Here is a 25205-nt window from a genome sequence, read left to right on the forward strand (position 1 = left end):
GATCTCAGTAAATTTTGTGGAAATTGTGTTCACAGGTAGGTTGAAATTATCAAGAACCTCCCACTTCTATCTGACTACGAAGAGACATCTAAAATGAAAAAATTCCACATCTTCAAAATCACCTCGGACGTTACCAGTTAGAAACCTCCCCTAAATCTTAGTTAGAACTGCTCTGTTCCTTAATTTAAAAGATGCAAGTTTTACTTTGTACTTTCTACATTCATTTTCTATTAAATATTTTTAGGTTTTGCCAATTTGCTATTAATATACAGAAAATTTTAGCAAATCAAAGTCTAAGCACTTTTGTCATTCAAATTACAACTGTACGAAAACATTCGTAAAGAAAGCTTACCTTATTCAATGAAAGAGGCCTATACAATTTTAACTCTACTGTTAAATAGTCTTCCTTCAATAATAAACACCGCTCGATAACTAAAATGTGGTTTTCTCATACTGAATTGACACATAACCACCAACAATTTCATATTAGCAATCAACACCCATGTATATAGAATATGTTTGCATGAGTTTATTAACAGAAAATGTAAGCCTATTTATCTGTAACAATCAGGCTTCCAACTTTAATGTAAGCTTTCCTTGATTTAAAAGCATTAGATCAAAAGTGTGTGTGTACGTGTATAACTGAGTCACTGTGCTGTACAGCAGATTGGCACAGCACTGTAAATCAACTCTACTTCATGAAAAAATTCTGTTTAATTTAAAAGCATTAGATCTACATTCAGCCTTGCACAAAGGCTTAAACAAAAAAATCCTAAAATTCTCACTAGTTTCTAAACATTCCCCATATATCTTAGTTATTATAGATAAGCCTTGCATTGAATCTGAAAATAAATAACAAGGTTGTTTTAGTTTTCATTAAAATTGCTTTTGCTGCTCTCCATGTACTGCAACTACTGAAGCCCACGTGCTGCAACTACTGAGCCCGCTCGCCCACTGCCCATGCTCCGCAACAAGAGAAGCCATCATAATGAGAAGCCTGTGCACCGCAATGAAGAGCAGCCCCTGCTCGCTGCAACTAGAGAAAGCCCGTGCGCAGCAATGAAGACCAATGCAGAAAAAAAAAAAAAAAAAAAAAAAAAAAATTGCTGCTCATAGACATCTAATTCGTTTTAGATCAAACCCAGTTTCTTTCAAATCCTAAATACTTGCCTTTGTTGATCTGCATGGTTCTTGAGTTAAACTATAATAGATCCGACGCTACTCAACTATGATGAAACACTCAATGTTCCCAAATGGCAGAGCGAATCTTATTCCATATACAGCACAAAAGAGCCCCAATTAGATTCCCCATTCACCTACTATCTCAACATACCAGATCACTTGGATTTGGATGATCTCATATGCCTATTTTTCCTTACCCCTCCACCTACTACAAGATCAATAGTAACTTTCTGACTTTTTAATAAAAATGTTCAGTGTAGAAATAAAACCTGACCATCCAGTATATGAAATGACCATCTGTGTATGTCTGAAATTGTATGTTTTCATTTTTAAGGTTTTACAGAAGGAATAAGACATAATATACTGTAAGTGAAAAAGCAACAGAATCAAGGCAGCTTATACATAACTGTATAAAAACACCCAACTTTAAGAAAAACCCAACTTTTAATAAAACATCCAGTTTGAAATAAATTTTAAAGAAAAATATGAAAATATCTATGCTTTATTAAAAAAAATCACATTCCTTTAACATGACTTATTTCTATGGGAAGTTTTAAATGACTCAATTTATAAAAACTCTGTAGATCAGAATGTCTAAAACTGAATTTCTGATACAAGTTACTTCTTAGATCTTGCTGAGCAATGCTCTTGGAGCCTTAGTTCATTTAACAGCCTGTTTGAAACTCTTAAGTAAAAAAAAAAACACAGCAGGAGTGTGCCGTACGGCTGCATTTTTTGACGCTACGTACACCTACGTCCTCCAAATAAAGTCTTGGCTTACCCCGGACCATGAACATCAATAGAATGGGAAAACTACAGTAACTCTTACGTCTTTACAATTTAAAACACTGGAGCATGAATATGTGTGTATGCATGTGTGTGCATCTATAGGGGTGTGCATGGATGGTACATGTTTATGTTATACGCATGTATATGTTAATACACATACCAATTTCAAACTAGCATTTATTTTACCAGGTGCAAATACACTATTGAAATGATGCCATTTAAAAATAAAACTTAGGGCCTCCCTGGTGGCGCAGTGGTTGAGAGTCCGCCTGCCGATGCAGGGGACATGGTTAGTGCCCCGGTCCGGGAAGATCCCACATGCCGCGGAGCGGCTGGGCCCGTGAGCCATGGCCGCTGAGCCTGCGCGTCCGGAGCCTGTGCTCCGCAATGGGAGAGGCCACAACAGTGAGAGGCCCGCGTACGGAAAAACAAACAAACAAACAAACAAACAAACATTAAGCATGTATTTTACAAGACCAGTGCTCTAACCCACACCAGAGCTGAAATATATACTTCATCAGTAAATTACTCAGAGCAAAGTGAAACTACTACACAATATTCATAAACACCATTCATAACTATAACTATATTCATCAATCTGGCTTCACTTTAACTCTCAATATTCATTTCTGCTTACTCTTGGCAAAAGACTCAAGATTTATCAGCCAGGTTTTTGTATCACTGTGTAAATATTAAAGGTTTTTATATCAGTATGTAAATATTAAAGGTCTTTATATCAGTATGTAAATATCAAAGGTCTTTATATCACTATGTAAATATTAAACAACAAACAAAATCAAAACTTTCACATTATCTAACCCTAAAGTTTAACATCTTCTACCGGCTATATAATACAGACTTACGGAGAAGATAAAGTATAACCCAATTTTGTTAGAAGCCATGATAATCACAACATAATTAATTACCTGGACTAGGAATTTGGTCACGATATTTTGGAACCTCATCGTTCAGAGTCTGAAGCATAGCCCACATTGTGAATGAAAAGAGTGCAGCCAGGAACCCATAAAAGACTAGGTAGAAGAGCAAGATCAAACCTGTAAAAGAAAATAAAACTCATAAAGTTGAAGATATACACATTGTGTGTGTGTGTGTGTGTGTGTGTGTGTGTGTGTGTGTGTGTGTGTGTGTGTGTGTGTGTGTGTGTGTGTGTGTGTGTGTGTGTGTGTGTGTGTGTGTGTGTGTGTGTGTGTGTGTGTGTGTGAGAGAGAGAGAGATGTGGCCAAGGTAAAAAAACAGACCCATCATTGCAAGGCTAGAACTCCAAGCTTTGCCATGCACACAGCCAAGTATCTTAATATTCAGAACGATATGAATTTGCCCAAGCAAGGGGTATTGCAGCAGGCAGCACCCACCCACATCCTGTGACCCCCTCCTCTCCTCTGATACTTCCAAGTACAAGCAGCTTCCACAGATCATACTGATTCAAGATCAGAGCTTTAAAATTCCAGCACATAAGGGAGTATTTCCCAAAATGGAGTTAATGCTCTCTAGAAAGAAAAAAGATGATTTTAGGTTGGACAAAACCCCCAGTATGTATATGTGACAAACAAAAAAATTAACACATAGGACTTCCCCAGTGGTCCAGTGGTTAAGACTCCGTGCTTCCACTACAGGAGCCACGGGTTCAATCCTAGGGGAAGTTCTGCATGTCGCACAGGCGGCCAAAAAAAAAAAAAAAAAAAGAATTAGCACATCAACCCTGTATTTCACAGTAATTATTAGCATAAATTTGGGTTTTAAAAACTAAGCTGACTTAGAGAATAGCCAGGAAACATGCAGAGAAGGTAAATCATGAAGGTGGTATCAATGAATAAAGTTTAGGAAACACTGGTTGAGTGGAAGCGTCATGCAACAGTGAAGAGAGGAGCATCCCAACCAGTGGGACTTGACAACTCCACTGCTAAGCACGCAGCAAGAGCTGGCAGACGCAAGTGTCAACATCAAGGGCTTAACCTTTTTTTCTTCACAATCTGGAAACACTAAGATCTATCCTAAGCCAGTGATTTATTTTGTGAACATCTAGAATTATTTTTCTCAAATGTCTATATTCAAAGATCTAACATCGTAAGTGGTCACCATCAAGATTATATACTAGAATATATTGTTAACGCCACACATTTATATTTGAACATTTAAAAACTGATCAAAGGGGACTTCCCTGGCAGTCCAGTGGTTAAGACTCCACGCTTCCAATGCAGAGGGCATGGGTTGGATCCCTGGTCGGGGAACTAAGATCCCACATGCCATGCAGCACGGCCAAAAAAAAAACCTAATCAAAGAATATTCAATAAATCCCCAGTTACAGCAATAGTAAAGAACACTTAATTCCCCAAAGTTGAGTTAACATCAGCTTTATTTTCCAGTCTTAACATAAACCTGCTTATTAATATTTGTCCTAGCAGAAGGGCTTGAGCAGGGGTTCCTAACCTGGAATCTATGGACCCTTCACCCTCACTCATCCCCAGAAGGATCAACTTCAGAGCTTCTATGACTTCTGTAATAATACATTTCTGAATATATCCATCTTTCTTCTGTGGAGTGGCTCTACAACGTTCTTGTGATGCTCAAAAGACCCTGTGACCCCCGAAACAGATTGTGGCAAAAGCAGGATAACTTTCATTTGTTACCTGCGGGCCAGGAGACTGCCTCCCCTTTTTTTAAGCCAAGGGGAAACAGTTAACGCAATTTCATTTTCATTTAGACCAGCGTTCCCCATCCTCCCCCTGCCCCGATTACCAGGAAGCCAGAATAGGGAGCGAAAGGACAGAAGGAAGAAAGGAGCACAGGAGGTCGCCTCCAGACAGCATCACTTCCCTACCACACAGAGGGATCCTGTGGCAGAAACACAAAGGAAGACCAGTCTCAAAGAAGTGATCCGTTTACTACAGCGGTAGATGAAATACGGGCAAAGCCCAAAGGATGGTGTAATGAGATACAGGAGAAAAACCATTCTTTCAGATCTGGGTATTTGTAGGAACTAATGGATAAACTCCTCCACAGGGCAGACCAGGGTACAAATATATAAATGTGATAATGAGTGGGGGATGCGTTCCATCCAATGAAGCCTCGCTTACAGAGCAGGCAGACTGAGGCCACAGGAGTTTGTCACCTGACGCGGCAGATGTTAAACTGGAGACGTTTAAAACAGGAGTGCCGGGAGTTTAATTATTTAGCGGTGTTTCAAAGTCATCTGAAAATATGCTTACCATTTTCAAATTTGATTTTACATTTTCAGGAAAAAGAATATAAAGCGGATTTATAAAAACGGTTACAAAGCAAATGAACATAGAGCAAACACGAACAAAAGTGTAAAAACTTCCTATAAAGAGTTGGGTTGGGACTTCCCTGGCGGTCCAGCGGTTAAGACTTCACCTTCCAATGCAGGGGGTGCGGGTTCCATCCCTGGTCGGGGAGCTAAGATCCCACATGCCTCAGGGCCAAAAAAAAAAAAAAGACCACAACATAAAACAGAAGCAATATTGTAGCAAATTCAATAAAGACTTTAAAACTGGTCCACATCAAAAAAAATCTCAAAAAAAAAAAAGTTAGGTTCATAAAATAGATGCACAGATGAACAGCCATGTCCCAAACCTGATGCCATGTTCTAGTGGCCATCAAGTCCATTTTGAATGGAGGGAGTGTACCGAGTAGATCAAGTGATTTTCAGCACTGAAGCCAATTTCCCCTGCTTGATAAGATCCTCTCGCCAAGAACAAACTTAACATTTAAAAACTGAAATTAACCTCACTTGTAAAAACCACATATGAAAGACCACCCACAAGGATGGCAGTACTTTATCAACTTAACCGCCTTTCTCCTACAACTAAGGAAAAAAATACCTGAAAATAAAAACAGAAGTTGTCAACTGCTGTTCTTGTGCATCAGTATCTTGCAGTTATTCACTCAGATGCATTCCTGACAATGACAGGGATGAAACCAGTTGAGCTCCTACCTGAGCACCAGGTGGTGCAGGTGGGACCTGTTCAGTGTACCATGCCTGCCTCTGCGCTAGGTGACGTAAGCAGGGAACAGGCAAGTCATCAGGCTCCATCAAGGCCTGGACATCCACACCCGTTCAACACACTTTGAGACCGTGTGATCTGACTCCCTACTTCTGCAAACTTCCGAGCGACCTGAAGGTACCTAGACAATAGAAAGACTATGCCTTAACCTCAGAGACTTCTGATGAAAAACAACTTCCCCTTAGTAAATAAATTAACAACCTGTTTATAGGTAAAAAAAAAACTTAAAGCGGAGGCAGGTATAATTTTTTAAAAAATCAATTATATGGACAGGTACAAATTTAAAGTCCTTTGTATATTCAAATGTTTATAAGGCGCTGTTCATTGAGGTATAATTCACATTTCATTCACCTATGAGTGGAACTGCTTGGTCATATGGTAACTCTGTTTAGTATTTTGAGTTAACTACCAGACTATTTTCCAAATCATCTATAACATTCTACATTCCCACCAGCAGGATTTCAATTTCTCCACATTCTCATTAATACTTCCTAGTGGGTTTAATTTGCATTTCCCTAATGACTAATGATGTTGAGCATTTTTTCATGAGCTTATTGGTCATTTGTATCTTCTTTAGAGAACTGTCTATTCAGATCCTTGGCCCATTTTTAAATTGGGTTGTCTTTTGATTGAGTTCTAAGAGTTCTTTATATATTATAGGCACGAGCCTCTTGTCAGATACATGATGTTCAATGATTTTCTCCCATTCTGTGGGTTGTCTTTTCACTTTCATGACAGTGGCCTTTATTATTATTTTTTTCAGCAAAACATTCTTATTTTTATCTCAGCAAATGTTCTCATTTGGCATCCGACTGGCATCAAACCAAAGCCCTTAGGCCGACAGGCGTGGGCTGAGACCATCTGCAAACTTCCCATGTGTAGGTCTCAATGGCTATGCACATCAGAGCACCTATTCCTCTCTCTACTCCCTTAGGGTGGCCTAAAGGTCTCAGGTGTGCTAAGAGTGCTGGCCACGAGGTGGTGGAAAAGTTGTGGCACTGCAATCTGCTGGGATAGGAAACCAAGCAGTGCCTTGAAAGCAAGTTCTTTTCTCAGGCGACAGATACCCAGATAGGGTCCTGATCATGCTTATTCAACATACTCCTGTCTGCCTGGTTACACTTTTTAGAGCTCAAGCGTCTAAGGAAGTCTTGTTTGGGGGCATGGGGCAGTAAGCTCTCAGGTCAGCACTGCTGGCCAGGGGAAATCCCGAGTCCAGCTTTGCAGCCTTTGCACAGTGGGTACTTTCCCAGGATCCATGAAAATACTCAGAGCCCATCAGGACACTTTACTTATATGCAGTTTCCAACTGTCAGAGGAGTTCAGGACTGTCTGGCCTTCTCAGGATCTCAATTCAAGATTAGCTATTCAAAGCATGAAATAAGAGGGAATACATTTTAAGAATCAAGGCTGCTCTTTTCAGCCCTGCTGAGGGAACAATTTCAGACATGACTTTTAGAGAGGAAGCTGGGCACCCAGCAGGGCACAAGCTGGCTTTCAGACCCCAACTTCTCCTCTGGTGTGGCGGAAGTGGGACCTCAGCCTGGGGTCCCGCATTCTAGCTTATCTTCTGCGAGGCTAGCTGACCCGCAGGCACGGATCATGAGCAGCTACAGGAGAATGAAGACCGGAGACGTGATCAGGCCGGACCAGAGCTCCCGAGTCTGCTCCACCAGCTTCTGACACAACAACATCTCAAAGACGAACTTCAGGCTAAGAACCGTGAGGACCCAGAAAAGGCGGAGCACGGCCAGCCGCTTCCCTCCATCCTGGAAGAGGCGCACGGAGACGACAGTGGTGAAGTAGGTGCTGAGCCCGTCAGCGGCGAAGAAGGGCACGAACACGTTCCACCAGGAGAGGCCGGGAGCCAGGCCGTCCACACGCGGGGCCAGTAGCACGGAGAACGACAGGGCCAACAGGTGCACGAAGACCTCGAAGGGAGCGAAGCCCAGCCACTGCACCAGCTCCCCGAGCACGAAAAGCATCGCTCCGGTTGAGTGCGGGCCAGGGCCCGGGCGACAGTCCCACCCGCCCGGCTGCGCCGCCACTCCCCACGGGCCTCGCTGGCGCCTGCCGCCGTCGTCGTGACGGCCAGCAAGAGGCAGAAAGCGGCCCCGCCTGCCCCGGCTCTCGGCCCCCGCTCGGGACTCAGCACTGGCCACCAGCCGACGCCCACTTTGCTCGGACGCCATGCCCCGCCGGGTGCCAACAGTGCCCTTTAAAGCAGAAAAGTTCTTAATCTCAAAGAAGTCCAATTTATCTATTTTTCTCCTTGGTTGCTTGACTTTTGGTATCATATCTAAAACACCACTGCCTAATCCAAAGTCATGAAGACTTGCAATTACATTTTCTTCTAAGAATTTTTAGTTTTAGCTCTTTAAGTCTGGGTCTTTGATCCACTGTGTGTTAATTTTTGTACATGCTATGACGAAGGGAACACTGGGGCTTGGGATAAAAACTGGGCAAGGTCCTGGATGGGTTGGTAAAAATCTAAAGGAGTGGAGAGAATCTCCATACCTGACCAGCTCTTGGCTACCTATGCCTCGTCCCTGAATGCTGTGACAGGGAAGTCTAAGTACAAAGAAGAGGTGCAGAGAACCAATAATTACAAAATATTGAGAAGAAAAACTAATCCAATAAAGTATCAAACGCAACAAAGAAAGTAATGCCTGAAAAAACTGGGTTTTAACAGGGTACAGAACAAGGGGGGGAAGCATGAATATATAATTAAAATACAGAGTATAAGAGGATAATTTTTCAAAATCTGATCTCATATTCTGATTGTTAAAATTTTTAAACTTAGTAGATAAGCTGAACTGCAGAAGAGTCAAATAATAAGAAAAAATCCAGACACCTAACAAAAAAGCAAACCAAAGACTGGGAAAAATATTTTGCATAATATGAAACCAATAAATTACTTATTTGCATCTAGAATATATAAAGAACTCTTACAACAAAACAAATTTCTAAAACATGGACAAAACTTTTGAACAGAAACTTCATCAAAGATGTAATGAGAACTGCAAAACAATAAAGCTCATGAAAACACACTCAACATCACTAGTTATCCAAGAAGGGCAAATCAAAACCACTACATGCTCACCAGAATGCTAGAAATTCTAAAGACTGACCATACCAAGCGATGATCTAGGAGCGGAGCAACTGACACGCTAATACACTGCTGGTGGGAACGTGCCAAAACAAAAACCGATTTTGGAAAACAATTTTTTGAAAAGTTAGTAGCATATACCTACGATAGGATCCAGCCAATCCATTCCTAGGTAGGTATTTAACCAAGAAAAACGAAAGCACACATTCGCAGAAGTATATGAATATTTGTAAATGCTTTATTTGTAATCACTAAAAACTCCAAACAACCCAAAAGCACATCTACAGATGAATTAATAAATTCTGGCATATAATACAATGGAATACTATTCATGAACTACTTCTCAAAATAACTGTGCTGAATGAAAGAACTCAGCACTCCTGACCCCAAAGAGAACACGCTACATGATTCCATGCATTTAAAGTTTCAGAAAATACAAACTAATCTAAACTGTCAAAAAGCAGATCTATTTTTTGCCTGGATACTGGGGAGGTAGGGAAAGAAAAGGATTACAAATGGGAAAGAGGAAATCTGGGGAGTGATGAATATTTTCATTATCTTGATTAGAGTGATAGTTCCATGGGTACAATATATGTATATGCATATAGGTGAATACGCATAAAAACTCAAGTTACACATTTGAATTTTAAATACGTGCAGTTTACCATATGTCACAATTATACCTCAATAATGCTATTTAAAAAACAAAAATTTGGAAGAAGGCCTAACCTAGAGAACTAGCCAAGCCAAAGAAAAATTCAGTGAGCTAAAAGATCAAACCAAGGTGCTTTACAATACTGGGCAAAAAGACAGAGAGAGAGTGTACGGAGATTGTTGAGACACGGGAGACAGAACCAGAATATCAATAAATCTAACAGGAATTCCACCAGAAAAGGGGATGGGGATGAATGCCCAAAGAAATAACACATTTTGTGTCTAGATTGGAAAAGATTGAAAAATACTAGAAAACACCCTATACCTAGATAGAAAAAGGTAAAATTTCAGAATACTAAAAATAAAGTGAACATTTCTTAAAGCTTCTAAAAAGATAAAACGGGGGCCTCCCTGGTGGCGCAAGTGGTTGAGAGTCCGCCTGCCGATGCAGGGGATACGGGTTCGTGCCCCGGTCTGGGAGGATCCCATATGCCGCGGAGCGGCTGGGCCTGTGAGCCATGGCCGCTGAGCCTGCGCGTCCGGAGCCTGTGCTCCGCAACGGGGGAGGCCACAACAGTGAGAGGCCCGCATACCGCAAAAAAAAAATAAATAAATAAAATAAAATAAAAAGATAAAACGGGTTTTACCTAGAGCAGAGAAATATGACTGACAGATATCTCATCAGCCAAAAATAAAACAGTATATTCCAAACTGTGGAGGCTTTAAGTTTTAGCTACACTGTCTTCATTTCCTTCTTTTTGGAAGAAAAACTTATATATTATCTAACCTGAAAGAAAAGGACAAAGTTCACAGACTAAATTCTAGAAAAAGCTAATATAATTGTACATTTTTTCATTTTTTAAAGTTTTCTTTAAAAATCTAAGACAAAGAAGAAAAATATATAAAGCAATGGTGAGCAAAGAAACCAGTAAGACTTGCTGGTAATATCTAAGTAAGTGTTGATTTTAATTTCTTTTCCTTATCAGGTCTGAGGAATAACTTACATACAATAATTTTCATTGATTCCAAGTGCACAATCCCAACGAGTAGACAGTTGCATGTATTGTGAAACCACCACTACACTAATGATACAGAACATTTCTATCACCTCTGAAAGGTTCCTTGTGCCCGTTCACAATCCATACATCCTTCAGCCAGCCGATGAGCTCCTTTTGCCACTACATTCGTCTGTATTTTACATAGTTAAAATTTGATTTTAATTTAATAACAAGTTAAAATCCCAAAAATATTAAGGTAGGAATAATTTAATAGTAGTCTAATAAAAGACATTCTCAAAGTGGGTTAAAGAAAACCTTATAGCACTATAAATAAATGCTATTTAGATAAAAACCTAAAATTATAACACATACTGGTTGAAAATAAAGTAGATCTTGGCTAACAAAAAGAAATGTAGATGTGGCTTATTACTGTAAGCAAACTATTTAGAATTCAAGTCAAAAGGTATTAACAAAGCAAAGATATTCTCTATTAATAAAAAGTAAACAAAACACATCAAGAAGATACAGCATAAAAGCCACGAACATTTGTGATGCTAAGTGGCTTAAGATATGTAAAGCAAAATTTATCACAATCATCTGTAGAGATTTTAACGTACCTCTTCCAGAAATCCACAGATCAGGTAAACAATAACAAAAAGGCTAATATTTTAAAAACACAACTAATAGTTATTTAATATATATAAAACTTTGTAGTCACCAGAAAATATACTCTTTATAAACCTGGAACATTGCCTCAAAACTGACCATGACTTAAATTTCAAAAAACCAAACCAAACCAAAATAAAAAATAACCTAAAAAAAAAAAAAAAGAGGCCACATTTTTCAAAATCAAAGTATGTTAGAGAAGTATAACAAAAATTTAGAAAATGGACTGCTAAATAACCTTTGGATTAAAAAGACAACAAAACCCAAAATATGCAAAATTCAAAACAATCATGTAGCCGAAGAAGAACACAAAGGAAAATCCATAGCCTTATACGCATTCACTAAAAAACCAGACTAACCAAAAAGCCAGGTTTTAAATTCAAGACTAAAATAAATTCAAGGAAAGTAGGAGATTTAAGATACTAGCACAAGTTAATGTAAACAAATGCAAAAAAAAATCATTAATTTTATCAATAAAACCAGTTTCCAACTAGTAAGCTCGAAAATAGATGAAATATATGATTTTTAAAGAAAATAAACATATTCAAATCAGAAGTTTTTACAAGAAATAAACAGAGCTCTATCCCTGAGACACTATGTCCAAACGGCTTTAGTTAGTTCTCCCAATTTTCAAGAAGTAGATTCTTTCTCTACACACAAGCTATCTTTTTTGTATGCTCCGTAAATTACCTAAATCTTTATAAGGCTAGCACTCTCCAGATACCAAAACTAAACAGATGGTACTCGCACAGATTTCAAATTTATTTTATTTTAAACACTTACATAGAGCTTACATGCTATAGAGTGATAATGACACAGGAACAGAGATACAGATTAATAACAAAACACAACAATAATCAAGAAAGGATCCATATAAAATCCATGTAACAAAGCTGGCATTTCAAATCAGTGAGAAAATGATGGATTATTCAATATATTTTGGGATAAGTGATCAGGAACAGCCTATAAGAGGCTGTTAAATTTGTGATAATATTTATTTAAACAAGTATAATTTTTGAAATAAAAGAATTAAGAGACAAAATACAGCAAAAAGATGAGCAGGTCGCTGTAAAGAAACGAAAACTGAGCAAACGTAAGTTGCAATTATCAGAGATACTGCAAATTGAACCAACCAAGACACCAGCATCCCATCAAACTGGCAAAAATTTTTAAAGAGTGATGATAACCAATGCTCAGAAAGTTGAAGGGAAACAGGTAATTTGATCCCTGCTGGTGGGAGTATACACTGGTACAGCTTTACTGGAGGACAATAAATTAATATAAAAATAAACATATACTATAAACTGGTGATTCCATTTCTCAGTGACTACCCTGGATAAATAGTTGCACACATGCACTGCACAATTTGCAAGAGAAAAATTGGAAACAATCTAAATATTCATCACAAAGAAATATATACATGTATCTTGGATATATATCCCTACACTATGGAATATTATGCAATGACTCAAAGGAATGAGGTAAATAAATTGGGGAGGGGGGAGAGAGAGAGACATGGAAACAGTCAAGACATATTAAGTGAAAAAAAAGCAAGTTCTAGAACATACATTCTTCCTATTACTCATGTAAAAGTGGAAAATTAATTATTCCTACATAGTCCATATATACACATACACACACACACACACACACACATATATACATATACACATATATAAGTGTGTTGAAAAAGGACTGGTAGGAAAACTGATAAGCAATCATCTGTGGGAAAGACTGCGACTGGTAGAAGGCAGTGAAGAGAAACATGAATATATTTATGTATTCTTTTTTCTCCAACATCCAATTAGGAATATTTACAAATACACACAAAAGTTAAAAGAAATGTAAGTGAACACGCATAAACCCCACCTAGATTCTACAGTAAAGTCTACTATATTTACCTCTTATCTATTCACCATGTATTTTTTTTTAAGAATTTCAAGTTGCAGATGTCAGTACACTTAACCCCTAAACACTTCAACATGTATATTAACTAAAATTGAGGGAAAATTACATTTAGTGAAATACACACACCTCCAAGGTACCATGACACGGTTATTGAGAAATACATTCACCTCTATGATTTAAACAGCTATCAAGATACAGAACATTGCCATCACCCTATCTCATGCCCCTTCCCAGTCAATCCCCATGACCACCATCCTAGAGGCAAACACCATTCTGGGCTTTTCCCCAGCACAGGTAAGTATTGCTTGATTTAGAGTTTCAAAGAAATGAAATTATATAGTATATTCTCTTCGGTAAAGCTTCTTTTCTGCTCAGCCTAATTGTGGGATTCACCCATGTTTTGTGTTATCTGTAGTTTGCTCCTTTTTACTGTTGAGTAGTATTCCACTGTGTGGACACTGGTTTGTTTATCCATTCTACTGCCGGACACCTGGGCTCTTTCCAGTTTGGAGCTACTATGAATATTTTGTGTATTTTTGTGGACATATGTTTTCATTTCTCTTGGGTAAACTGCTGGGGATCATGGGGTAAGTATATATTTACTTTTACAGGAAATTATTAGACCTTTATCCAAAGTGGATATACCACATATGTTTTAAAAAGTATGATAGGTAACAGTGGTTACCCAGGGAAGAAGCTGAGGATGACAGTGGACTTACTGACTATTCACATCTGTACTATAAAAACTCAAATAATGAAGTTACTTTTGTTATATGAAAAAAACAAAGCCAGGAGTCCACATTCCATTTAAGACACGTTCAGGTTTCTTGGATTAGCCTACGCTGACCACTAACTAACTTCTAAAGCATAGGTCAGCAAATCATGGCTGCTGCCTGTTTTTGTAAATAAAATACTGAAACGCAGCTAGGCCACTAGTTTACATATTGTTTACGGCCGCTTTCAAGCTACTAACAGCAGAGTTGAGTAGCTGCAACACATACTGTATTCCTGGCAAAGCCTAAAATATTATCTGGTCCTTTAAAGAAAAAGTTTGCAGCCTCCTGTTCAAAAGCATTTATATAGGCCTTGTTTTTCATTCCAATGTGACATCTGAAACTATCTCGTGCAACTTCTCCCTTACAGAGGAAACTAAGACCAAGAGATTTTTAATGACTTACCTAAGCTTAGATGGAGATGTGGAATTCTAATTCAGATCTATATTCTGAGTCCTAGTCTGAACACCTTCTCGGTATACTGGTAAACTTCTAAGACTTATCAAGCAAAAATACATAGGCCCACAGGCTCACTTTGACTACGATGCCCTATCTGGAAACTTCAATGAATTAGAAATTTAGTGGAACAGAATCATGGTGAGCTGAGGGGAATGATGAGCAAGTTTCTCCACAAACAAGACTTTCACAGTGTGGAGCTATACCAATTAATCAAAATACTCTCAACTTTAGCCCAACGACCAGGTGAATCACAAGTGGAAACTGACTAAATGACAATTGATTCATCAAAAAAATAGTAAGTGCTTACTATGTGCTAGATGTTGTAGCATAAAACGCACCTGTGATTCCTCCCTGTGAGAACATCCAGCTAGTGGGAACAATGTATATAAACAACTCTAATCCAGGATACAAAAGTTTTAGGTGTTAGAGACGACAAATGTATTATTTTCACCTGGGCAAGTCCGAGAAGGCTTATGGCAGAGAGGGCACTAGATCTATGAAGCAGGAGAGAAGTTATGATGCAGAGAATGAAGGGCACGGGAGAGGGAATGAGCAGGGCATCCTAGACCAAGGGGCCTCAGACAGACCCATTTGGCTATGACATGTGGTACACAGGGAGCAGGGTGTAAAATGACAGATTGTATAAGGTTGGAAATGTAGTTCTAAGCCACTATGTAATATATCCGGAATACCAGGCTGTCTGGAACTGATTTAAACCTTCTGAAAGCAGTGGGGAATCCCAACAGCCTTGGGGTACAGGGAGTAGCTTGACCGAAGCTGCAGCCTTAGAAATAATCTGATAGCAGTGAAGTTACACTGGTTTAGGTCACAATGATTCCAACGGATTCCTTGGATCTTTCTGGGGCTGCACCAGAAGAGCCCAACTTCCCCAGTCAACAACACTACACTTTTTATAAGCAGCAGATAAAAGTTGGAAAGCCAGTGGTCTCTTTAAACTAGGACCAATTTTGAAAGAAATTTACAAAAGATCTTCATCTGGTGCTTTAAGTTTTTTAATCAGAGAATTTACAAGAAAAGGCACTACCAGATCCTGAAAAAGTGGGGCAGGATTGGTGGGAATACTGAGGGCTCTGCAATGTGCAACAGGTGGTTAGCATTATGAAGCTAGAAAAAACAAGCACCCTGGGCTCCCTCTGAATGCCTGTTTTCACAAGATGCTGGAGGGTGGGGTGAGGTGGGGCAGTGGTGAGTAGGTCAGAGAAAATTAATTCCTGAATTAACTGTAGCAGTGGTAATGAGGGTGTGGGTCACCAAGAGATTCAAGAGATGTTATGAAGTACCATTGGCATGGTTTGGCCAGGTTCAGAGCCCAGATGGCAGAAATGGTAGTGATAATCTTCAAAAATTGCAAATACAGAAGCAACTCACAACTTCAGTGGAGGAAGGGGAAACAGCTCTGTTTATCAGTTGTTAAACAAGGTACTGGAGTTGTTTAAGCCTCACTCTCAGGTTTATGGGATATGCAAGAAGCAACTGGAATCTCAGAGAGATGTTAACCAAGAAGTAAAATTTGTCAGTAATCTTTGCAATTGTTTTATGAGATGAAGAAGATGAAGAGAAAACAAGGCCAAAGACAGCACCTGGGAAATCTACATCTAGGAAACAAGAGAACCAGGAAAGGGATGGCTAGAGAAGTATGGAGTAGGGGTAAGGGCCACTTTTACAGACCAGATACTGCCAACTGGCCAGAAACCATCAAAAGAAAAGTACCTCATGCTGTGGACAAGGGTCAATTCCTTATCATGGCATCAGCAAAATACTAGGAGGAAGTCATCACTAAGAGCCAGCTCCACCAATGACTCAGTTACAAAGTTTAAAACAGATATGGGGAGGTTGTTAAGTTAGGGAATTCTTTTTAAAAATATTATTAGTTAAATAGCACCCTGTAGGGAGAGGATGACACTATTAAATAAACCCCCATTAAATCTGAGAGCAGTTAAGTTTAAAAAGAAAAAAAAATCTTTATGAAGTTCTCCTAAGAGCCATATAAGCAGCAGAATAGAGCAATAAAGCAGGACACAGGAGGCCTGGATAATTACCCTGGTTCTGTTATCCTAATCAGATGCACGACCCAGGCATGTCAAACTCAGCTGAGTCTCCCGTGAGAAAGTTAAGTGGAAGCTTTTTCTGAACACTGAACTATGAAAACCATCAGTGCTGTAGCCAAAAGGAAAAAAAAAAAAAAAAAAAGGACAATGCCCAAACACTGGGTGAACCATTATGCTATGATACACCAAAACCATCAAAGACATTAAAAACAATGTTGCAGAAGACTAATTACATTTAATTAGACTGGGAACATTTCATAATACTGTTCATTCATTCAACCAATTTTTATTACATTCCCACTAAGTGCCGGGCAACAGGCTAGGTGTTAGGGAATTCAAGACGGGTAAGATATGAATAAGAAGCTTATGTCTAATAAGCGGGCAACAACAATACTGTTGAAGTCATAAATACTATACTAGAAAAAGGTATCATAGAATACACTGGAGCACTTGACCCAGTCTCAAGGCAAAGAATGGTTCGAAAATGTTTACCAGAGATCAGGCCATCATAGCTGACATCTGAGTAGCCAGGCCAAGTTGAAGGAAGGAGAGGCTCGGAAGCTAGGAAACAGGCCCAAAAGCAGTGGGAGAGAACTATGTGGAACAGTAGAGATGACAGGAGAGAAATATGCCAGCCAGACTGCAAAGAGTCTGCACATCACGCTAAGGAGCCCCGAGGGCAACAGAGTTACACGAAGAGGTGCCCATGAAACGTCCAACTGAAGATTTCTGACAGGCGTTTGGTAATAAGAATACAAAAGTCTTAGGGACTAGAAATGCAGATTTGGGGGTCTCAAATGGAGATAATAACTAAAGCCACCAGAACATGTAAGTTCTAGCAGGAAGTGTGGACAGTCCCCACAGAGGTGATGGAGAGGGCCAGGGATACCCCAACAGAAAGTGGCAGAGGAATAAAAAACATTCCCCTTAAACGTTAAGTGATCAAACTAGGGATATCTAACTGTGTATTTTCAAATTTTATTTATACATTTGAAAAAACTTTATACATAGGAAAATGTTAACAGTGGTTACTCTATGTGATTAAAGATGACAGGTTTTACTTCAAAATCAATGTAATGAATGCATAATTAGAACATAATAAAGTTATCTTCCAAAGTTAATTTTTTTCCCTCCTATTACACAATTCCTTTTTTTAAAATGCTAGGTTAGTAGAGGCTTAACCATAATGGAAATGCTGGAAGTCGAAAGGGGGAGGGGAAGGGGAACTGATATCTCCTAAGATTAACCTTCACTTTTTAAAAATTATTGTACATGTGATTTTTTTTCCTGCTCATACATGTGTGCTGCCCATGTACTCTTGGCATATTTCAATAAAAGTGTTTGGAACATAAAAGCGTTAAACGGTCCTTAATCAAACACGATGATAAATCACAATAAAGTTGTTACGAAGGACAGGAGGGCTTTTAAACTTCTTTTAATACAACTAAATTAATTCTAAAAATATAAATTCAAAAGTCCATTTCAAAGAAATGGAATTACTTCGGGGTGAGGGGAGGCTGCTCTTTAACACAGTAAAGCACATCCTACTGTAATCACAAAGGTATCGGGAACATCCCCCACACACTTGCCCCCTCCCTCCCTCCCACTAGCGGTCCAGAAGTGCTGCCTCCTGCTGGGGGACAGCGCGGTTAGCCTCAGCTGCTGCCGCTGACCCACCCACCACTGCCCTTCATTTATACCCTGCACACAGGGGAAGGCAAGTCCTGTTACTTTCCCAACAGTGCAAATTTTTGTAAAGTTTCTTTAATATGTCACTCCACAGGACAAAGAATACCTTACAAAGCTGGGAAAATAAACACACTTGCCTTCTCCCCTACAGTCAGACACCCAAGATGGGATGGAGCCTGATCTCCAAAGCAGAGCATTTACTGAGGCATAACCCAGAATGGGAGCAGGTGACTGAAAAAACAGCATGTCATGGACCTATAATAAAAGAGAAGCACATGAACAAAATGTAGATATTAGTAGTTTTGGTCCAGAATCCTGACCCTGCTTGGAATCAGTAACTTGAGTTTTAGGTCCATGTTAAAATAAAGCATTTATTGACAGATAACCTTAAGATAATGAACTCCAAAGAAGCCCACAAGCAGATGTCATTCAATGACATCACATCATGTTTAAAAAAAAAAAAAAAAGCTCTGTCCTTGGAGAGTCTGAGGCCAAGGATTCTATCACTAGCTGAGTAAGTGAATTCTGACAGATCAGATCTGTGGGTTCAATTTTCTCACGTATGAAAATGAGGGCACAGGACTAGATTAGTGGCTTTCAAGCTTTTCTTGATTGTGAGCCACAGTACGAAATACATTTTACATCAGGGTATCTGAATATCCAAAATACAAAAAGTTTCACAGAATGACATTTTCCCTTAGAATAAACTTAGTAGGGAGAATAAACTTTGATAATTTTTCTATTCTATTTCATTATTTTTAAAAATGTTAACTGCAACACATGGTCCACTGTTTACAATTAAATAACACTAGATGATCTTGAGCTGCCTTTTACTCTAATTGTACGTAATGCATTTAGGTTTAATATCTGCAACATAGCCACAAGGTGCTAAATTTTCTTTGTCCTGTGTTTTCATAAAAGGCAACTACTTATTCCTGATGCGTCCTTACTGTCCAGCTTGAGAAAACAGCTCTTAGGAACACTTCGATCACCTACATGGTGTGCGTTAGAAAGCTGTGAAAATGGAATGAGGTAAGTACATGTATATAAGCATTTTGAAACTGCTGTAACCAAGTGTCACATATTAGCCAAATATACAAGAAGCTAATCAAATTCTTCACACAGCTGTTTTAAATAAGGCAATGAGATGAAACGTAGTATTTTCACTTTATCCCCAAGGTAAACTGCAAAACTGCTTTTTAAACATGTGTTTTTAACATATATAATGCACTTGGAGAGGAACCTCAGATTACATGGGACAAATGTACTAAAGACTTGAATGTAAAAAATAAAATCAGGAAACATCTTAAATGAATGTCTTTATAGAATCCTTGAGGTAGAGAAAGGTTTTCTCTATATGCCAGCAGCCCAGCAAATTTACCTAGGTCAAAAATAGATGTAATAATCCCCCTCCCCCTGCATTAATTTCAAAAGCGACTAAGCGAAAAAATTTGCACAAATGAGGTTTAAAAAAAGAGCGTATAACATGTTTTCAGAAAATGTACATAATATTATCCACAACCCAGAAATTCCACCAGTAGAAACATATCTCAAGGAAATAAATTTGCAAAAATGTACAAGAATGAAGGGAATGGGAGGAGGAGGGACCAATACATACAATAATGCACTGGTTAAAAAAAAATCAGGAGTTACTCCTATTACCCTGGGTATCTCCCATGTATACATACGGTACACGTTAGTAAACTTAAAAAAAAAAAATCCCAGTACATCTAACTATACAATGGAACACTAGCCAGCTATTAAAAGTGGTGATATAGGTCTTTATTTATTAACATGGGAAGATGCCCACAATATACTCAAAAGATTATAAAGCAACACTTACGGTATGATCTCTTTTTGTTAAAAAAATTAATAATAACATTATATACATTTTTAAGTCTGCCCAGACATATACCAAAATATGAATAGTGGACATCTCTGGGGTGATGAGATCAGGCAGCTCACTCATACACTGCTTTTCTGAGAACTACAAGAAGATATGCTTTCTCCAGGCAGACCCCATGCTCTAGGGTACACAGCTCAGTGAGCTGAGTATGGACTTCAGCCTCCAGGCACCACTCCTCCACATTTCCTTGGAGTGAGTGCCCTTATATTGGGATAGGATTATGGATAGCTTTCACCTATTTATGCCATTCTCCACTGGCTTACTATTATTACAATAAACCCAGAAATTTACTATTTGTTGATATTTTCGATTTTGAAAAAAAGGTCTTGCTTTAATCCTTCCAAAACTAATCCCAGCTTTACTTGTACTACTCCCACTGCCCTTACAGGGTGCCGCATACTCTGATAATTTGTGCGTGTTATCTATTTAAATGCACGTACCAAATAAAATCTCTACCCCAAAAGCATATAATACAAAGGTTAAATAAGGAGCACAACCTGCACTAAGAAATGTCATTCTAACACAAAGTGCAGATACTTATTACTGGAAATGAGAAGGCACTGAGAAAGGTAGTCTACACAAATGAACCACTCTCCACCACTCAAAAATTCCTTCAGCAGAAAGTTAGTACACTCTAGAAACAATAATAACTGTTTACAGTTTTTTCCCCCATTTAATTCCAGATGCAAGATCTATTTCCTCATCACATTAGTGGGTTCCCCACAGACAGCCATTCGAATAAAAATCTTGAGTGATTACCATGCAGTTAGGCAAGGCATCTGTAAAATAATACCACCGCTGGACTAGGATTAAAGGACAACTGGTTCTTTTCTTGGCTCTTTGGAATATGTAATTTTACATAAAGCAAAAACGCAACCTCTCTGGGGCTCATTTTTCTCGTCTCTAAAGCAGGGTTTGGGCTAAAAAACCTCCAAGGCCCCTTTCAGCTTGTGATAGGACTTTAAGCCGCCTTTCCACTCTGGAGGAGCCGATTTCAAGCAGCAGCCAGTCTATTTTCTAAGTCAGAGCAAATTTACTCTCCTCGTGCTTCTCTTGACAATGTCATGCCCGAATAGTTCTCAACTCTAGAAATATTCTCACTCAGAAAAAAAGGTCTGTCATGACCAACTAACAATATATTTTTCCAAAGGAAAGAAAAACTAGTTTACTTAATGTAAAGGGGGGAGAAGGAAGACCACTAGTCCTTATTCAGACATAAGCATAATTATTCAAAAAAAAAAAAAGAGTCACTCTAAAGCAGCACCACACTGGCGGATGGTTTAAATATTTCTTTTAAAACAAAGAACCCATGAAGAGGAAAACTGCTAGCAAATTCAATCATCACACGTTTTGAAGGAACAGGAAAAAAAACTGTGCCATTCAGACCGGATTTACTTTCCCCCAATGAAGCACGTTGGTAAGAAAACCTGTGTCATTAAAAAGGAATTAGGGAGAAAGCAACCTTTTCAAAGGTCTTTTCACTGTCCAAACTCAAGTGCACTTTCGTGTACCGTGTACTTGTGTGCTTAAAACATGCGTGCAGACCACACACTTAACACTCACACTCTTCCGACCTGCTGGGGTGGCAGCGTGGACGAGTCACAAGATAGCGGCGGGAGTGGAAATTTCCTCTCCCCGGGCGTGGGGCAAGGTCGGGCTTCCCCAAACCGCTCGGCGCCGCTGGCCGCCTCCGCCAGGCCTCTCCGGGCCGGCGCGCTCCGTACAAAGGAGGCCGGGCGCTCGGCCCCCACGCGCTCGGGGTTCGAGGCAGGGTTTGCCGGCTTCCGGCGCCGCAGGCCCGGGCAGCACGTGCGGCCCGCTCCCGGCAGTGAGGAAGGAACCGGCGCGGCCCGGCGGCGGCTGCCAGCGGGCCCCGCAGCCTCGCTCGCCCGCCGCCGACCCCGCGAGAAATGAATGGGGCCGCGCTGCTCCTCCGGCGCCGCCGCCCGCGTTCGAGTCTGGCGGCCGTGGCGAAAACCGCTGCGGGCGGAGGCAGCGGCGGCTCCCGGGGCCCCCGCGCGGGGAGCCGCCTCCCGCCTTCCCTTCCCACCCGACCCCGCCCAGCGCCCCCCCGGACCGCGGCCGGCCCCGGCGCCCAACCGCCGCCCGCTCACCCCAGCTCTTGGCGGTGCGCCCCAGGAACTCTCCGGTGGTCGGGTTGTAGATGAAGAGCTTCCACTCGGCCAGGCTCTGGTTGAAGGACTTCTTCTCTTTCTTCGTCATGGTGTGGGTGCGGACGTCGAGGGGAGCGGCGGCCGCGGGGGTGGAAGCGGCGAGGAGCGCAGAGGCGCGTCCGGGCTCGAGCGGCGCAGCCCGGCGACGGCGGCAGAAGGCGGGACGGCCTAGGAAACCTCCTCGCTGTGGTGAGCGCTCGACCCGACTGCGCTGCGCCGCGCCGAGCCGGGCCGCCGCTCCGGCCGCGGGAGCCTGACGTCTCCGCCCTCCGCAACCAATCCCCGCGCCGTTCAGGCCCCGCCGCCGCCGCTACCGCCTCCCGCCGGCGGCGGGGCGCAGCCGGACGCTGTGACGATGCCCCGCCCACGGCCACGGCCCCGCTCCGTGGTACCCGGCTTGGCTCCGGGGCGCTCGGCGCTCTCTCTTCCCGGCCAGAAGAAGCAAACGCTACGCATAGCAACTTAAAAAATCATGAGAGCTTAATAAGAAGCAGATTTATAATGACAAGCAAAAGATGAGCATCCCTAACCCGCTGGTTTTTCAGAAGAACTCTGGGGAGATGCTGCGGGCAACCGGGATCCGGAGTCCCCTCGCTTCCTAGCCTGCGGCGGCGCGGGACTACCAGAGAGCGGAAACGACTCCAGTCCACCGAGGACGGGACTTCACCACCGTCTCCCCAAACCGTTTCCAGGCGTTCTCCTCTGGGCTGTATGACGTGACCAAAAGATTCGCTGTAGTATCTCGTGAGGGTGTACGGTGTATTACATACCTTCGCTCAGAGAATGCCCTGACTTCGCCCTTTTGCAGGAGTCAACTGGGAATCTTGGGTCAAAGGGAGTTTCATACTAAACATGCCAGTATTAAGTAAATGCAGTATAGTTTTCCCCAGATTTAATTGAATTTATCAATGAAATCAATACACATGCTTTCCTGAGTTTCCTGTCAACCGCAAGACCTGCTTTTTCTCAAACACTCAGACTCTTTACAGGAAATCAATTCTTCGTTTAGTGTTGATGCCTAAATACTGTTCGCGGCTTTTCATCTTTTCCACTGTATTGGTTGCTCCCCTTGGTCAGAGCTGAGGGTGCAGTCGATGTTTTCCTACACGAGGTGGAGCTGAAGAGTACAGTGCTTTGAGACTGTTGGGACAGCATGAAAATACTTAAATAGGAGTTTGGGCAGGAGGTGCTTTCTTTTCTTTTTTCTTTTTTTTGGAAAAAAGAAATGGAGCACTGCCTATGTTTTATTAGCAAATAAAAAATTATGAATGAAGAAATGTAGCACACATCTCACCGTTTGGAATGATGCATTGTGATCCATCCGACAGTTTAAACAGCCAGCAAATGCTTTAAAGGAGTAAATGGATAACAAAATTCTGGCATTGCTTTTGTTTCCTCACTTTATCTAAACAAGGAATTACGAATTATGTTTTTCACAAATGGAAAAGGAATAGAAGAATATATTATTATAAAATGATTTTTCCCCCTGTGCTTATGAAAGCTAAATTTAAAATTATGACCTTGGGAATGATAACCAAATCCAGTTACTTTGTTGAGCCAATGACAGCAAAAGATTTGTAGAAGCATTTTGTAAAATTTGGCATGAAAATAGTATTACAAATAGCAAAACATCGTGCAAGCAGACTAGAATGCATTTCTTTAGTTCATAAATAAGGTCGAAAGGGAACTGAGGAATGGAAGTAGTTAACTATTTTTGTCTCATTAAAAATCTAACTACAAATTAGAGGACAGCTAAAATATTGGTAGAGCTGATAACAGGCTTTCTAGTTTGGGTAAGAGGGAAGATACAGAGTCTGTTTGGAATAAAATATGAAACTGCCTGGACTTCCCTGGTGGTTCAGTGGTTAAGAATCCGCCTGCCAATGCAGGGGACATGGGTTCGAGCCCTGGTCGGGGAAGATACCACATGCCGGGGAGCAACTGGGCCCATGCGCCACAGCTACTGAGCCTGCGCTCTGGAGCCCGCATGCCACAACTACTGAGCCCATGTTCCACAACAAGGGAAGCCACCTCAATGAGAAGCCCATGCACCGCAACAAGGAGTAGCCCCCGCTCGCCACAACTAGAGCAGCAACGGAGACCCAATGCAGCAAAAAAAAAAAAAAAAAACCCAAAAACAAACAAACAAAAAACCCCTCTGCTTTATTTATTTTGTATGTTAATAACACAATAACACAATAAGCACACTTCAAGAAATAATTACCTGGCGCATACAACGAAAACATGGTAAACAAGAACATTATGAAATAGTGTTTCAAAGATACTGAATGCTGTCAGACATTTGTGGTCATTAATACGCTTTTCATATGTAGTGCTTTGTGGTTTTCCAATTAAGTACTTAAATACAAATATAATTCAGTAAGTATTTTCAAAACTCATGCCTAGTTTAGTATAATACCTGATCCAAAAGATTTCAGTTTGGGGAAAAGTCTACATCCTAATCCAAAATACAGGAACTATTTGTTTCTCTGATACATGATACTTGAGCATTACTTGCAAGAGAAAATACTAAGTGTTTTGGGGGATATTGGCCTACCAAGTATGAACAGATGAAATATCAAATTTAATCAGAGCTTTATTCCCTGTGGATTTACTTTACCATACCCAAGTCTCCCTTTTATTTTATTTTTTTTAATTTTTAAATTTTATTTTTTTTATACAGCAGGTCCTTATTAGTCATCAATTTTATACACATCAGTGTATACATGTGAATCCCAATTGCCCAATTCATCACACCACCACCTCCACCCCCCCCCCGCCGCTTT

At 40.5% G+C, this 25205-nt stretch overlaps 2 protein-coding genes across 2 annotated transcripts in view; both read right to left on the minus strand.

Annotated features, from left to right (window-relative positions):
• Positions 1-22701, minus strand: part of ATP1B3 (ATPase Na+/K+ transporting subunit beta 3) — a 41284-nt gene extending 18583 nt beyond the window's left edge. Inside the window, exons 1-2 of the mRNA XM_060099585.1 lie at positions 22360-22701; positions 2898-3026 (exon numbers count right to left, since the gene is read on the minus strand). Coding sequence (XP_059955568.1) covers positions 2898-3026; positions 22360-22468 — 238 coding nt within the window. The 5' untranslated portion in view covers positions 22469-22701. The remainder of the gene's footprint in view (positions 1-2897; positions 3027-22359) is intronic.
• On the minus strand, positions 7625-7999 carry LOC132490857 (transmembrane protein 203-like). Its single transcript, XM_060099586.1, has one exon. The coding sequence runs from the start codon at positions 7997-7999 to the stop codon at positions 7625-7627; it is 375 nt and encodes a 124-aa protein (XP_059955569.1).
• Positions 22702-25205: the final 2504 nt, after the last annotated feature.

This window comes from Mesoplodon densirostris, chromosome 5 (assembly GCF_025265405.1).
Source record: "Mesoplodon densirostris isolate mMesDen1 chromosome 5, mMesDen1 primary haplotype, whole genome shotgun sequence".
Taxonomy (NCBI): Eukaryota; Metazoa; Chordata; class Mammalia; order Artiodactyla; family Ziphiidae; genus Mesoplodon; species Mesoplodon densirostris.

What these genes read in the sequence shown, in the direction of transcription:
- LOC132490857 (XM_060099586.1), bottom strand. Translation starts at nt 7,999, where the DNA reads ATGCTTTTCGTGCTCGGGGAGCTGGTGCAGTGGCTGGGCTTCGCTCCC.